The sequence below is a fragment of the Eriocheir sinensis genome, chromosome 28 (assembly GCF_024679095.1).
Source record: "Eriocheir sinensis breed Jianghai 21 chromosome 28, ASM2467909v1, whole genome shotgun sequence".
Classification (NCBI taxonomy): Eukaryota; Metazoa; Arthropoda; class Malacostraca; order Decapoda; family Varunidae; genus Eriocheir; species Eriocheir sinensis.
In genome coordinates, this window is record NC_066536.1 from 19,176,970 (window position 1) to 19,193,224 (window position 16,255).

The 16,255-nt window shown below is 41.9% G+C and overlaps 1 protein-coding gene across 1 annotated transcript in view; it reads left to right on the top strand.

Annotated features, from left to right (window-relative positions):
- The window catches only part of LOC127004686 (N-acetylglucosamine-1-phosphotransferase subunits alpha/beta-like), a gene marked incomplete at its 5' end in the record, with an annotated part of 115,318 nt that overhangs the window by 40,005 nt on the left and 59,058 nt on the right, over positions 1–16,255 (top strand). The window contains 3 exon segments of the mRNA XM_050872775.1: positions 4,787–4,990; positions 5,438–5,637; positions 11,033–11,135. Coding sequence (XP_050728732.1) covers positions 4,787–4,990; positions 5,438–5,637; positions 11,033–11,135 — 507 coding nt within the window.

A 16,255-nucleotide genomic window follows, 5' to 3' on the forward strand; every position in this document is an offset into this window, starting at 1 on the left:
TATTACTGTATTTCTCAAATCCCTCTTTACCACCATGCTCACACTTCTGCCATTCATGATACATCCCAAAGACCCTACCACCCTTCTTCCTTGCAATGCCCTTTCTCTTGTCTCTCCCTCAGTACCACCATGCTTACACATAACTGATCCAAGGTACTTAAACTCATTAACCTTAACATTTACTTTCAGCTTTCTCCTTTTACATACACTATCAAAAACACTGACCAAATTTTGTGTCACTTTCATTTTCTGCAATGAGCACTGTGTCATCAGCAAATAAGATTGAATTCAGCACCCACTTTTTTTCCTCAGCATGCATTTTTACTCCAACTTCCCCAACTTTACCCTTCCTTTCTCTCATAACACTCTCCATATAAATATTGAACAACCATGGTGACATGACACACCCCTGCCTCAAGCCCACTTTTATCTCAAAATGTTCACTTGTTTCTCCAGTAATTTTGACACATGCAGATGCATTCTCATAGAAAGACTTTATTGCACTAAGCAGTTTTCCTACACCATATATCTTTAAAACATCCCACAATGCCATCCAGTCGACTCTGTCATAAGCTTTTTCTGAGTCCATGAAGGCAGCGTATAGTTTATTTCCTTTTGCTAATATTTTTTCTACTACCATCCTGAAGGCAAATATCTGATCCATACATCCCCTTCCCTTCCTGAAGCCCCCTTGTTCTTAACTGATTTTCTCTTCTGTAAGTCTTTTCACCCTCTATTATGACTTTCTACATACCTTTCTGGGTATACTCAGGAGACTTATAGCTCCCACACTCCCCTCTCCTGCCCTTCCATTTGTAAACTGGGACAATGATGGCATTTGTCCAGTCTGGTGGGAACCCCCCCCCTCCCCCCTCCCATTCCATTTCACATAATTTTGACCATCCATTTAGTAACTACATTTCCTCCACACTTCAACATTTCTGCTGTGATTCCATCAATTCCTGCTGCCTTTCTATTTTTTAATCTTTTTATTGCTTAATTTACTTCTTCATATGTTATACTTCTTTCTTTATATACTCCTTTACCTCTACTCAAAACTGCTGCTGTTACAGCTGCTGGACGTCCATCCTCAAAATTCATCAAGTTTTTGAAATATTCTCTCCACATTTCTTTCACAGCTTCCCTGCCTTTCAACATCTTTCCATTCCCATCCATAACTTCATTTATTTTACTTGGGGAGATATTTTCTGCATTTCTTTCGTTCTTTACTTATTTCCAACATGATTTTCTGTTCCCTTTATGTTTTTCACTTAGTCTTTTTCTAAAGTCTTCATCAACTCACTTAAAAGTTTTCTTAAAAAGTTCCCTTTTCTCTTTTACTATCCTCCTTATCTCTTCTGTCCACCATGAATTTCCTTTTCTTTTTCCATCTCTCACCACTTTCATCCCTAACACTTTTTTTGTTGTAGTTACCATTACTTCTTTAAATGTTCCATAAACTTTTTCAATATTTGTACTATCTTTTGCACTTTCCCGTTTTTCAGTTAAGGCTTTTGCCATTTAATGTTTATACTCAATCTTTTATTTCTTTTTCTTGTAACTTTTCTATCTTCAATATTTCCTTTTTTACTTCACCTTTCTTTTCAAACACTCACTTTTTCTTCAGGTTTAATTTTGCCAGCACTGCAAGATGGTCAAATCCATCGAACATTCCTCTTATTACCTTCGTATCACAGATATCTTTTCTAAGTCTTCCATCTACTGCCACATAATCAATCAATCCTTTCTGCTCATTATCTTCTCCCCTCCTCCATGTGTATCAGTGGATATTCTTGTGCTGAAAGAAAGTGTTCGCTAGGAACATCCCTCTCTCAGCACAGACATCCACCAGGCACTCTCCATTTTCATTCTTCCCAGGTATCCCCCATTTTCCCACCACATCCATCACACATTCATCACTCACTCTAGCATTCATATCTCCCATCATAATAAGTTTCCTTTCTTTCTCAAAACTCTTCAAGCATGCATTCACTTCCTCCCAAAAAGCTTCCCTTTCTCTCAGTCCTTTTTTACTTTTCACATTTACTGGTGCATAAATATACACGCATGCATACCTTACTAAACCTACTTTTCCTTTCACCCACACAATTCTTGATCCCTTCCAACCATAATCAGTCACACCATTCCACACTCTTTCAGACATCACAATAACACATCCTTCCTTACTCCTGCCTATATACTTCTCATCCATCCCCGTCCATACAACCCCCCCAGGCACACCCTCCCACGTACCCTCTCTACCATCACTCACACCAGTTCCTCGAATATGTGTTTCACTCACTCCCAACACATCCACTCTACCATTCACAAAATTTTCAGTCATCAATCTCCTCTTTTCCTCATCACCTAACCCATTCACATTAATAGACACCAGTCTCAAGCATTTCCTACTCTCCTGCTGCCCCCTGGCCATTGCTTCTGCCTCTAAACTTGATAAAAGTATTAGAGGCCACCAATGGGTGGCCAGTCCAATGTAGTATTATTGAGACTTGCTCCTTGTCCAGGCTAAAAGGATTAAAACAAACAGCTGATGGTCGCTGCCCCCCTCCCCGTTGGTTCTACCCCACAGGGTATGATAATGGTGCGTACCGCGTGAAGGTGAGGATAGGGTAGGCTACCCTCCCAGTCAGAAGGTAGCTGTATTGCTCTTTTCCCAATACCCCAATACAAAGGAGCTCTATGCATCGGCAACAACGCACCTCAGATGAACCTCATTGGTTACGATACTGCCACTGGGCAAAGTCATGAACCAAATGATCATAATTTAGCTGACAGTTTAGCAGATATGAAGGAGGCAACTCAGATCTGGTTATTGGTATACTGCAAAGCCGCTGATAAATCCAGTACCGAAAATAGTGGAACAGAAATATTGATAATTTGGTATACTGGATACTGGTGCACACCCCTAGTCTGGACACATGATGAGAATGAATTGGAATGAATTTGTGTGAAGAGGTGTATGAGGGAAGGATTGAGGGAGGGGGTGTCGGGGGAAAACCACCTGTGAAGTGGCTCAAAAGGGTGAATGGGTATTTGCCTGAGAGAGTTGGAAGAAGCAGGATTAAGTGTGCTTAGAGGGAGTGCCTGAACAGGGAGAGATGGAATCACTCCTGCCGTGGCCACCCCCTGGAGAGAAGTTCCCATGATGGAACAGTGTGCAGAGATATAGACAGATGGATAGATAAAAGAACAGAAACAAGTGGAAATACTTGGGAGAGATCTATATCCTGCAGTGAAATGATACAGGCTGCTATAATGTTGATGAATTGTATTTTATTAATTTGTATTCCTGTATGTACTCATAATTATGCACACCTGCTGCACTCCTTTTGTTTGTGTCTTAGAGTGTCATCATGATCAGTACTGTATTTCGCGGCGTATAATGCGCTCCGGCGTATAACGCGCACCCCAAACTTGAAGACAACAATTTTTGAAAAAAAATAGTTCTTAAAATGCTCAGAAATATGTATGGTTAAAGAACATTGACGATGTACAGTTTCCCGAAATTTATATAGATTTGGTGTAACCTGTACTGCTTGAATTGACAAGTGTCCTTGAGTAAAGTAATGAAAATGGCAGTCGGGCTGGTATTTCGAGAAATATATCCTTGTATATACTGATGATGTACAGCTTCTGATATCATAATGAGCATATTATTCTCACCATCACTCGTAGGTTATGACAGACAACTAAGCAAGACACAATTCACAAGGTTCTGGTGACACGTGGCATGCAGCTGTTTGTTGTATGGGTGTGGTTGTGTGGTTTTCAAACAATGCAAATGGCGGTCGGGCTGGTGTTGCGAGAAATAACTCCTCGTACAAGACTAATGATGTACAGTTTCTGATATCATATTTACCCCATTATTTTTGTTGGTGGTAAGTGAGTGTTCTACTTCTATTTGGTTCACGGATAGAGAAAAGTCAATATCCGTCAGGGTTATTTATTCACAAAAATACAAACAGGTCATAAGGACAAACAAAACACATAGAAAAGGTGTTTGTGTGTGTATGTGTGTATGTGAATGTTGTGTAATGTAGATGACATATAAGTGTTGGTGTATGTGTGGAACAATATGTATAAAACAACAATAGGAGGACGTGGACGGACAGTCGAAGATAAACAAGTAACAGGAAAGATAAACAATTAGAACGTACAAGACAGACAGGGAGCGCGATGGCCCATGAGACAGCACAGAACGAGGAACAACGAAAATAGTCTGCTGCCGCGCCACATTTTCATTATTGTCACCAGGGAAGAGCACGCGGTTTGAGCAGTGACCGCTACAGTCTCACTAATATTAATAATAAATAATGAACACTTGGATCATTCTTTTTCCAATATGATTTTTTATGTAGCTTGTACTGCTCGAATTGGCAACACTGCACCTTAGTCTCACAAAACAATGTAAATGGCGGCTGGGTCGTGTTGGCGCCCGACGAAGAAGCGGGATAACAATAAGGCATGGGCGATCCTCCACCGATTTAATTTTTGTATAGTAGTTATTTGATCGCCCTGTATTCTATGGTAACATAATGGACTATGGACTACGAAGGATCATAAACAATAATAAAGGTAAGTTTGCAATTGTTATTGGACAAGATGGAAAAAAAAGACCATTAAAACACCCCAAAGAAGAAAAAAAATCAATGAACATTTGTACCTTCAGCGTATAACACGTAGTTGTAAACTTTCAGGCATTTTTTATGTGAAAAAGGTGTGTGTTACACACTGTGAAATATGGTAATTTGTTTTCCTCCTTCAGTGCTCTGTGTCAGGGTCTGGTGGCGTGCATATGGTTGAGTGTCAGGAGGAGGGACTTGTATCAGGTGCTCTGCTTTCCAAGAGCCACCAGGAGACAACCTTGACCAACAGCAGCCTCCGTTTGCACCAGGCCATGCTCATGTTGCAGCCGGACAGGGAGGACCACCTTAAGGAAATTGATGCCAACAGATTTGAGGACAATGAGGTAGAGACTAGGGAAGAACAGGAGACCCATTGTTGTACTATATCCTTATACTTTTGAATTTTCATGTCTTTTAGGCACACACTCAGTTTTTCCAGCTGCCTGCCACTAGGTATTTGGCACCAAAATGAAATTAATGCACACTGGAAAAGTTCATCAGTACAAAATATATTTATTGTTATTTTTGTGGTAAATCCCACTGATATCTAGCAAACAATTCAAAGCATTAATTGAAATGGCAAGTCATGTATGAATAAAAAAAAATGAGCTCACTCATTTTCTGCCACTATCAGGAAAAGAGGGCTGAAGATTATACTATCAGGTGATTTTTGCTTTACTGGAAGTATCCGTGATCAAGCTCTCACTTTTTACAGCTCATCCCAAGAATTTACTGGTTCATGTCCTCTTGCCTTTCAGTTTTAGCACTTCACTCAATCTTGTGGTCCTCAGGAGCTGCGGTATTCCTTGCGGTCCCTGGAGAAGTATGCACCGTGGGTACGGAGGATCTACCTGGTGACCAATGGCCAGATCCCTCACTGGCTGAACCTGGACCACCCTCGCCTCACAATCATCACACACCAAGATATATTCCCCAACACTAGCCACCTTCCTACCTACTCATCACCAGCTATTGAAAGTCATATCCACAGGTAAGTTATAAAAATATATACAGTAGAAATTAATAACTGCATTATAACGTGGAATATGATATAACTCGGCAATGCAAAGGAATATTCATTCATCAATCAGTTTCAAATTCCAATGAATAATGGAAAAATATATGGAAAAAAATTATGCATCTTCACGAGTTTTAACCGTAGCATGATGAGCCTGCAGTAGCTCTCAACATGTACAGGTAGTCCTTGAGTTACAACGGGGCTCAGAACTAACAGGCTGATCATAAGTCAAAATTTACAATAAAATATGAGACAAAATATTCAAATGTCCTGCTACTGGTAGAATGGTGTTCCCACACCTACCCTTCCCATCTAACACTCCTCTTACCTTTTGAGGTCACCTCACCCCAGCCCTGTGCTTGGTTAACCCAGTGATTCCCAATCTTTACACCTTGGAGGAACTCCTGAATTAATTTTTTCATATTACAAGGAACCCCTATATACTGTATATTAGTCACTAGTGACCAGTTTGTACATAAAGAGAGAGAGAGAGAGAGAGAGAGAGAGAGAGAGAGAGAGAGAGAGAGAGAGAGAGAGAGAGAGAGAGAGAGAGAGAGAGAGAGAGAGAGAGAGAGAGAGAGAGAGAGAGAGAGAGAGAGAGAGAGTCATCCCTCAAATAGTACGGTTTCCAATAGTACGGTTTTGGTTTTATATGGATTGTCATGGAAGAAATTTTTTAGGATTTTTAAATTTCCCGCTCGTCTCACCAAGTAGCCATGGCATGAGTGGCAACACTGTACTACCAAAACACCTGCTGAAAGCACCCCAAAGCATTCGAGAAAAGTGTTCACCTTGCAGAAGAATTCAGATTTAGGAGAAGTTACGTTTTGGGATAAGTTACGTTGCGGTATGGAGAGCATACCACGTGAATGAGAGCAGTGTTTGCTGTATCTATCATAGTGTAAAATAAATTCTTGCTGCAGTAACTGCCAGTGCTCTAAGGGTGCTGCAAGAGTGGATATAAAGGCTGTCCTTTTCTGTTTGTTCATAAATTAACCTTTTATCAACACATAAATGGGCATTTTCTGACCTTAAACAAGAAATTGGTGGGCAGGAGTGGGCTCTCCTACAGAATCCAGGGGTCCCGCATGGCTCAGCTTCTACTCGCCGGCCAAAGTTGGCAGTTATGCATTTTGTGCTGTAGTGTTACCACGCTGGGCAAGCGAGACCTCCTGGCAACGCTCCCTTCCACATTGTCAGCGAGCGAGCCATGTCACACTCACACTCTCTCTTACTCTCTACCACAGTTTCTGTTGCTTTCTAAATCATACTTGAGATAAGATAAGAAATGGTAATTGTGGAGATTGACTCCGCACCTTCAAAATACCACGTTACGGCTCCATATTATATAGTTAAGGGATGCATATTTAAACTACTCCAACTGAACTTTAATTACCCTGACCTGTAATGGGGGGGTTAACCCCCCACCACCCCCCCACCCTGGTAACACTGCACTGTGACTGCAGCAGAAAATGCATAACTGGCAACTTGGGCCTAAGGGTAACAGCTGAGCCAGGCAGGACCCAGATTCTGTAGGAGTGCCCAGGAGTGTTTCTAGGGGGGGCACTAATTTTATATGGATTTTCGAATAGTACTTGGGTCCTGGGTCTCCTGGGCCTCCCTGTGGTCCTGCTGGATGCACTGTGCAGGGGGTACCCGCCCCCCCTGGCTCGCAAGGGCAACACAGTGTAACTAAACAGCCACAGATCACCGTGCAAGCGGATGCGCCAGGTTGTCATTGACTCCTTGGTTATCCTCCCCACTCACACTTAGAGTGGGGCGGCCTGGCGTACTTGCCCGGCGTCTGTGGGCCTTTGGGCTCATTGCCGGGCTTAAAAGAGTAGCGCCCAGCGGTGCCTGCCTGGGCGTCTGTATAGAAGCCTGCTTTGAGTACTTGATGCCTGTTGCTGGCCCGGACTGCTTCGGGTATCGCTCTGGTATGCCTTCTGGTTGACCCAGATGGTAAAGCCCGCAGTGCTCGTAGCCACGAGGTTGCTAACACAGCTACGCAGCGATAAAGCTGCGGGCTTGCACCTAAGAACAGCACAGCGTCGGCCTTCCAGTTTTGTAAAACTGGACCCGTAATAAGTTTCTGGTGGCAGTGCTAGGTCTGCTAGAAAGCCTACGTGGTAAACACGATTGGGCGGGTAAGCTGTCACAAATACCTGGACTTTTCTGGGTTGGGTCCAGGCCCCGCTGCTGTGATTGGCCAGGCAGGGGAACATTAGCTGCTGCCTGTGTACACAGGGCTAGGCACCCCAGCAGTGGGTTAGCGGCTGAGGCTGTTGCGCCTAATTGCCGAATCCCAAGTAACATATTCCCCCAAGGTGCAGCAGGACTGCGATAAGCCAGGGAGAGATTGCTTTGAGTGCTAACCGTGACGATGCTGCTTGAACCCTTTTCTCAGTGCCCGGAGCACGTCAGTCATTTCACTCCCTGGTGCAGACTGACTGCTACAAAGCCATGGGGTGTACCATATTATGAGTATGGACAGAAGCACCTATGCAGTACTGTGCCGTTGCCTTTATGGCAGGCCATAATTGAACGTTGGGTTTACGGGTCTGTAGACTTAACCTACACCATATCCGGGTTTTTCCCATATCCGGGTGCCCCCGTGGCTCTATTAACCCGGATACCAGAGGGTTTACTGTATTATTATTAATTCCATTATTAAAAATTGTAATATTTTATTTTTTGGGGGGCACGTGACCAGGTGCCCCCGCCCTGGATCTGCCACTGTATGTGTATGTATGTGTGTGTGTGTGTGTGTGTGTGTGTGTGTGTGTGTGTGTGTGTGTGTGTGTGTGTGTGTATTTACCTAGTTGTATTTACCTATTTGTGACATACGGGAAAAGAGCTACACTCGCGCTGTCCTGTCTCCATATCCGGTCATCCAACTTTTCCTTAAAATCATGAATGTTTCTTGCACAAACCACCTCCTCCTCCAGTCTATTCCATAGTTCAATGCTTCTGTTTGGGAAGCTAAACTTTTTTCACATCTCGCCTACACGTGGTCGCCATCAACTTCTTTCCATGTCCTCTCATTTCTCTCTCGTTCCACACACACAGGTCCTCTCTGTCCAAATGCTCCGCCTTCGCCACCCTGTATACCGCTATCAGGTCTTCTCTTTCTCTTCTTCTCTCCAAGGTTGTGAGCCCCCATGCTATTGAGTCTCTCCTCATAAGTCCAATCTCTAAGTTCTGGTAACATCTTAGATGCCACTCTCTGCACTCTTTTCAGCTTCCTTATGTTCTTCTTTCGTGAGGAGACCAGACCACTGCTGCATACTCCAACCTTGGCCTTATCATTGTAACTATTATTTTCTTCATCATCTCGTCCAAATACACAAATGCCGTCCTTATGTTCCTCAGCAGATTCAGAGTTTGTTCCGTTATCCTGTTGATGTGTTTGTCTGGTGACATGTTCTCTGAGACAGTTACTCCCAAATCTTTTTCTTCCACTCCTCTGCATATTATCTCACTTCCCATCTTATAATCTTATTCACATCTTCTACCACTCCTACCAAACTCCATTTTTTTACATTTCCCAAGGTTGAACTCCATCTGCCATGTTCCACTCCACTCCCATTGTGTGTGTGTGTGTGTGTGTGTGTGTGTGTATGTGTATTTACCTAGTTGTATTTACCTAGTTGTGAAATACAGGAAAGAGCCGATTAGGCTCGTGCTGTCCCGTCTCCATAACGCTTATTATCCAGTTTGGCTTTAAATTCATGAATCATTTTTGCACACACAGTCTCCTTGTCAAGTCCATTCCATGTTGTTATGCTTCTGTATGGAAAACTGTATTTCTTGACGTCTCTCCTACAATCACTCTTTTTCAATTTCTTACCATTGCCTCTTGTCACACTTCTGTCACGTACAACTAGGTCTTCCCTGTCCAATTTCTCCAATCCCTCTTGTATCCTGTACAATGTTATTAGGTCCCCTCTCTCTCTTCTGCTCTCCAGTGTTGTTAGTCCCAATTTCTCTAGTCTTTCTTCATAAGTATGTTCTCTCAGAGTTTCTGGTATTTTAGTCACTGCTCTTTGTATTCTTTCCAACTTTCTAATTTCTTTCTTCAATCTAGGTGACCACACTAATGCTGCATATTCCAGTCTTGGACGTATCATCGATGTTATTAGTTTTTTCACCATTTCTTCATCTAAATATGTAAATGCTGCTTTTATGTTTCTAAGAAAATTGTGTGTTTCCCCAGTTATCTGGTCTATATGTTTTCCAAAGGATAACTTGTCTGTTATGATCACTGTGTATGTATGTGTGTGTATTACCTAGTTGTATTTACCTAGTTGTAATTTTACAGGGCCTGGGCTTACGCTCGTGTGGTCCCGTCTCCGTATCTATAATTATCCAACTTTTCCTTGAAACTCTGCACACTCTTCGCCGATACTATTTCTTCACTTAGTCTGTTCCAAACCTCTATATTTCTTTGTGGGAAGCTATATTTCTTTATGTCTCTTGAGCATCTTCCCTTCCTCAACTTTTTACTATGTCCTCTAGTATTCCTGCTGGAAGGTTCCTCTCTTAGTAGCAATTTCTCATTATCTACTTCTTCCATTTTACTCAATAGCCTATATATTTGTATTAGGTCTCCTCTTTCTCTTCTTTGTTCTAATGTTGGTAAGTCCATTTCCTTTAGTCTCTCCTCATATGTCAGTCCCTCCAGTTCTGGAACCATTTTTATTGCCATCCTCTGTATTCTTTCTAGTTTTTTTATGTGTTTCTTCATATGTGGAGACCACACTGTTTCTGCGTATTCAAGTTCAGGTCTGATCATAGTAGTTATTAATTTTTTCATAATTTCTTTGTCCATGTAGTGGAATGCTATACCTATATTTGTCACCATGTTATATGTATCACCGAAGATCCGATTTATATGACTTTCTGGTTGCATATAATCTTGCATTATTACTCCCAGGTCTCTCTCTTCATTTACTTTCTTTAATATTTCACCATCTCCCATTTTATATGTCCATTTTGGTCTTTCTACACTTTTTCCCATTTCCATAACGTGACATTTCTTCACGTTGAATTTCATCTGTGTGTGTGTGTGTGTGTGTGTGTGTGTGTGTGTGTGTGTGTGTGTGTGTTTACTTGTGTATTTTATTCACAGGAGATCTCTTTTACTCACTGAAGAAAGGGCAGAGAGAGAGAGAGAGAGAGAGAGAGAGAGAGAGAGAGAGAGAGAGAGAGAGAGAGAGAGAGAGAGAGAGAGAGAGAGAGAGAGAGAGAGAGAGAGAGAAAAAACAAATGATTCTCAGGAACTACCTTGTCTAGGCTGACTGGTCTCTTGTAGTCTCCTTATATTTTTGTGTATCCCTATGTAACATATGTGTTGTGTGTGTTACAGGATTCCTGGACTCTCGGAGCACTTCCTGTACCTCAATGATGATGTGATGTTTGGCTCAGAAGTTTGGCCTGAAGATTTCTTCTCTCCAGGTGATGGATATAAGGTAAGAAACCACTATGGGTTTTTATTATATGGAAAACAGTGTGAAGCAGCTGAAGAAAATATTATATTTTATTGTACACTATGCCATCACCTTTGTGGCGTAGTAGTTAGTATTCCTAGCTAAGAATCTGTAGGCTCAGGTTCAATACCAACTTGGGCAATTGGCACCCAGCTCACTCAGCTGACTGTCCTCCTTTTTGGGGTAGGGAAACTTGAAGAAGGTGAACTGTAGTAACCAGGATGTCACACTTGCCCTGTGTCCTGGGGTAATGGTTCTCACCCACCACAGGCTCAAGGGCCAATGAGTATGAGACCTAACGGCAACACCGCTGTCTCATCTATCTCTAAGGCTGAACTCTTCTCTCAAACTTTCTCTAAAAACTCCACTCTGGATGATTCTGGGCATATTCCTCTTACTCATCCCCCTCTGACTCCTTTATGCCTGTTATTAGCCCCTTCACTATGGCCGGGCCAAAACAGCGCCCTGCGCCGTATCCGAGATCGCTGCGCGCGCCAAATTTCAAATGTCGCTATTGAATGTAACAAGCTTTCAGCCATAAAATCAACACAATCATCATGTATTATGTAATGCAGGGAAACCCAGAACAATCGATCCTCTTGAATAATTAAGGTATTAACTGTGAATTAGGTGATGGTGTGGCAGGGCAGACATTCAGACAGACAGACGAACCAGTGATGGGTCAGCATCGCGTGGGTCTGACTCATAGTGAAGGTGCCGAGGATGGTTAAGTTAGGTTTTTCTTTTACGGGGAACAACGAGGAGGAATTTTTCACCTAAGTCACGTGGGAGAGAGGAACAGCTGTCTCTGAACTCCTGAGTTAGTGGAACAGGCCAAGTATCTGTAACTATGTAGTCGCGCCTTTCTGATTTATCCTGCCCAAGCCGCCAGTGGCGGCTACAAACTACAACCACCGTTCGGTATGCTAGTTAACTTGCAGCCTCGCCAAAGGGTGGGGGAGTCGAGTTAGGGAAGGCGCTGAGAGCTGCCTATCAGTCAAGCCTCGCCTCTCCTCATGCCAGGTTCCCTACTGACTGTGTGGTTACCCCCTTGTTGTGTTAGTATGTAAAGTTCCCCCTTGTTGGGCTTCCATGCCCACCCTCTGGTATCTTAGACCCGCACGAATGTCTCATCCCATGATTAACTCAGTAATAGAAAAGGATAATTTTTCTTGTTAGTGTCATTTGTATAATCCAATGCTTGTGGGGACTCATGACCACCTCCTTGGTGTCCTTCATGTATCATTGAACTCTGATTAGGGTAGCTTGTTATTTAGCAACAGTTAGGTGTTTAAGCTATGGCCAGTGTACCATGTCTTTCATGTAGTGGTAATAGTCTGAAGAGATGAGTGAGCCCTTCTAGGTGAATAGGAGTGATGAGTGATAATTATTAATTAGGATTGTTAATTAACTTCAGTAAGCTCGCTACCATTACCAACAGAATGATGAATTGTAAATAATATTGTTAATTAACTTCAGTAAGCTCGCTACCATTACCAACAGAATGATGAATTGTAAATAATATTGTTAATTAACTTCAGTAAACTTGCTACCATTATATACCAACATAATGTGAATAAACCTCATAAGTTAACTTTATGTTGCGTCACCCTAACAACTATGAAACTCACTTGATAGTAACATATTAAAAACCGAGGATCGAAGCTGAAGGCAACACAATTACATATTAAAACATGCAGAATTAAATGGTGCACTTAAAGAAACTCACTACGGCTGGGCCAAAACAGCGCCCTGCGCCGTATCCAGGATTGCCGTGCACGCCAAATTTTAAATGTTGCTATTGAATATAACAAGTTTTCAGCCATAAACTCAACATAATCATCATGTATTATATTTGAAAACATGCAGAATTAAATGGTGCACATAAAGAAGCATAAATTAATTGATAATTTTGAGATGTAAGCATAAATATAAAGATAAAATAACTCGTATATTGGTTAAAGCAAGCCAGGATGCAGTATGTGCGTCCTCGGATATGGTACGGGCTCGCAAGGACGCAATATACGCGTTCTCGTATTGAAGGGGTTAAGATTCTTAAGAATGATGCTTTGTCTGCCCTCTCTGGGCTCAATCCTCAGAAGGCTTATGGACCTGATGGAGTGCCTCCTATTGTCCTTAAAAACTGTGCTTCCATGCTGACACCCTGCCTGGTCAAACTCTTTTGCCTCTACCTGTCAACATCTACCTTTCCTTCCTACTGGAAGTATGCCTTCATACAGCCTGTGCCTAAGAAGGGTGACCGTTCCAATCCCTCAAACTACCGCCCTATAGCTTTACTTTCTTGTCTATCTAAAGCTTTTGAATCAATCCTTAACTGTAAGAATCTAAAGCACCTTTCCACTTCTGACCTATCTGATCGCCAGTATGGGTTCTGCAAGGAGCGTTCTACTGGTGATTTCCTTGCCTTCCTAACTAACTCTTGGTCATCCTCTCTTAGCCGTTTCGGTGAAGTCTTTGCTATTGCGCTGGACATATCAAAAGCCTTTGATAGGGTCTGGCACAAATTTTTGCTTTCCAAACTACCCTCCTACAGTTTCCATCCTTCTCTTTGTTCCTTTATCTCCAGTTTCCTTTCTGACCATTTTATTTCTGCTGTGGTCACTGTTCTTCCCCTAAACCTATTGACAGTGGTGTCCTGCAGGGTTCTGTCCTATCTCTCACTCTCTTTCTGTTGTTCATTGATGATCTTTCCAAAACGAACTGTCCTATCCATTCTTACGCTGATAACTCTACTCTGCATTACTCAACTTCTTTTAATAGAAGACCCACGTAACAGGAACTAAATGAGTCCAGGGTGGAGGCAGCAGAACGCTTAGCCTCAGACCTTACTATTATTTCCGATTGGGGCAAGAAGAACCTTGTGTCCTTCAACGCCTCATAAACACAGTTTCTCCACCTATCCACTCGACACAATCTTCCAAACAACTATCCCCTATTCTTTGACAACACTCAGCTATCACCTTCTTCAACACTAAACATCCTCGGTCTATCCTTAACTCAAAATCTCAACTGGAAACTTTATATCTCTTCTCTTACTAAATCAGCCTTGTCTGCCCTCGTATGGAGTATGCATCTCATGTGTGGGGGGCTCCACTCACACAGCTCCTCTGGACAGAGTGGAGTCTAAGGCTCTTCGTCTCATCAGCTCTCCTCCTCTTACTGAAAGTCTTCTACCTCTTAAAGTCCGCCGCCATGTTGCCTCTTTCTATCTTCTATCGATATTTTCATGCTGACTACTCTTCTGAACTTGCTAACTGCATGCCTCCTTTCCTCCCACGGCCCCGCTGCACACGACTTTCTACTCATGCTCATCCCTTTACTGTCCAAACCCCTTATGCAAGAGTTAACCAGCATCTTCATTATTTCATCCCTTACACTGGCAAACTCTTGAACAGCCTTCCTTTGTCTATATATCCTCCTGCCTTTGACTTTAATTCTTTCTAGAGGAGTGTATCAAGACACCTCTCCTCCTGAAATTGACCTCTCTTTTGACTGCTCATAACTTTTGTCTCTGTAGGAACAGCGATTAGCGGGCTTTTGTTTACACCTTTTTTTTTTTTTTTTTTTTTTGTTACTCGAGCTGTTTCTTTAGCTGTAAAAAAAAAAAAAAAAAAGGACTGAGGCCACACAGATTAGCATATGCCCTAAACACATAACAACACTTACTTAAGACAACATTACTATTTGAAGAATCCACTTCAACAAATAAGGAAAGAAAGCTGAACATATAAAAGATATTATGCTTACAGTGGAGCCACATGTTGAGCAGTAATAAGAGACTGGAAAAACTTCACTGGTTCTGAAACCATGGGTTTGGGGGCAAACTGCGAACAGTAAAAAATGAATACACTGGAACTTTTCAGAAGTTGAATATTTTTCATGCTCCATTTCAACTGCTTTTAACCTGTAAGCTGCGACATCCTCTTTCAGAAAAAGTCCCTCAGTGCGGCAACTATTGTCATGCCCCGAGAGCTTATTTTTCTATTTCCTCTGTTTCCCAACACGACCTCTGCATGTATCGAAACACACGAGAAATTAATCAAGACAAGGTGAGGGTATTTGCCGGCTACCTGGGATTGAACCCGCGACCAACGTGACGGAAGAGCCACTCCTTACCGAGTTAGCCAAAGAGGTACCCCACTGGCTAAGTGGGTTATGGGAGGCTCCCTTATCAGCCCTAGTTGCGGCACTACATGGCTTTCCCCTCAATGTAGATTAATTTCTGTGTGTTGAGACCTTAGACAGTGACCACTGTCGGTTCGCTATTCCACATCGTCCCCATAGAGACATACCTCCAACTCTCCCATTTTCTATTACCCTCGGAGAGCATGGGCCATCTTACCTGTTACCCCTTCGGGGAAACTCAACAGAACCGCAGGATAGGATGCCCACCGCTATGCCACCAGTGTCATGCCCCGAGAGCTTATTTTTCTATTTCCTCTATTTCCCAACATGCCCTCTGCGTGTATTGAAACACATGAGAAATTAATCAAGACAAGGTGAGGGTATTTGCCGGCTGCCTGGGATTGAACCTGCGACCAACGTGACAGGAGAGCCACTCCTTGCCGAGTCGGCCAAAGAGGTACCCCACTGGCTAAGGGGGTTATGGAAGGCTCCCTTATCAGGTCTAGTCACGGCACTACATATATATATATATATATATATATATATATATATATATATATATATATATATATATATATATATATATATATATATATATATATATATATATATATATATATATATATATATATATATATATATATATATATATATATATATATATATATATATATATATATATATATATATATATATATATATATATATATATATATATATATATATATATATATATATATATATATATATATATATATATATATATATATATATATATATATATATATATATATATATATATATATATGTGTGTGTGAGTAAGAGTGAGAGTGAGAAAGAGAGAGAGAGAGAGAGAGAGAGAGAGAGAGAGAGAGTGAGAGTGAGAGTGAGAGAGAGAGAGAGAGAGAGAGAGAAAGAGAAAGAGAAAGAGAGAGAGAGAGAGAGAGAGAGAGAGA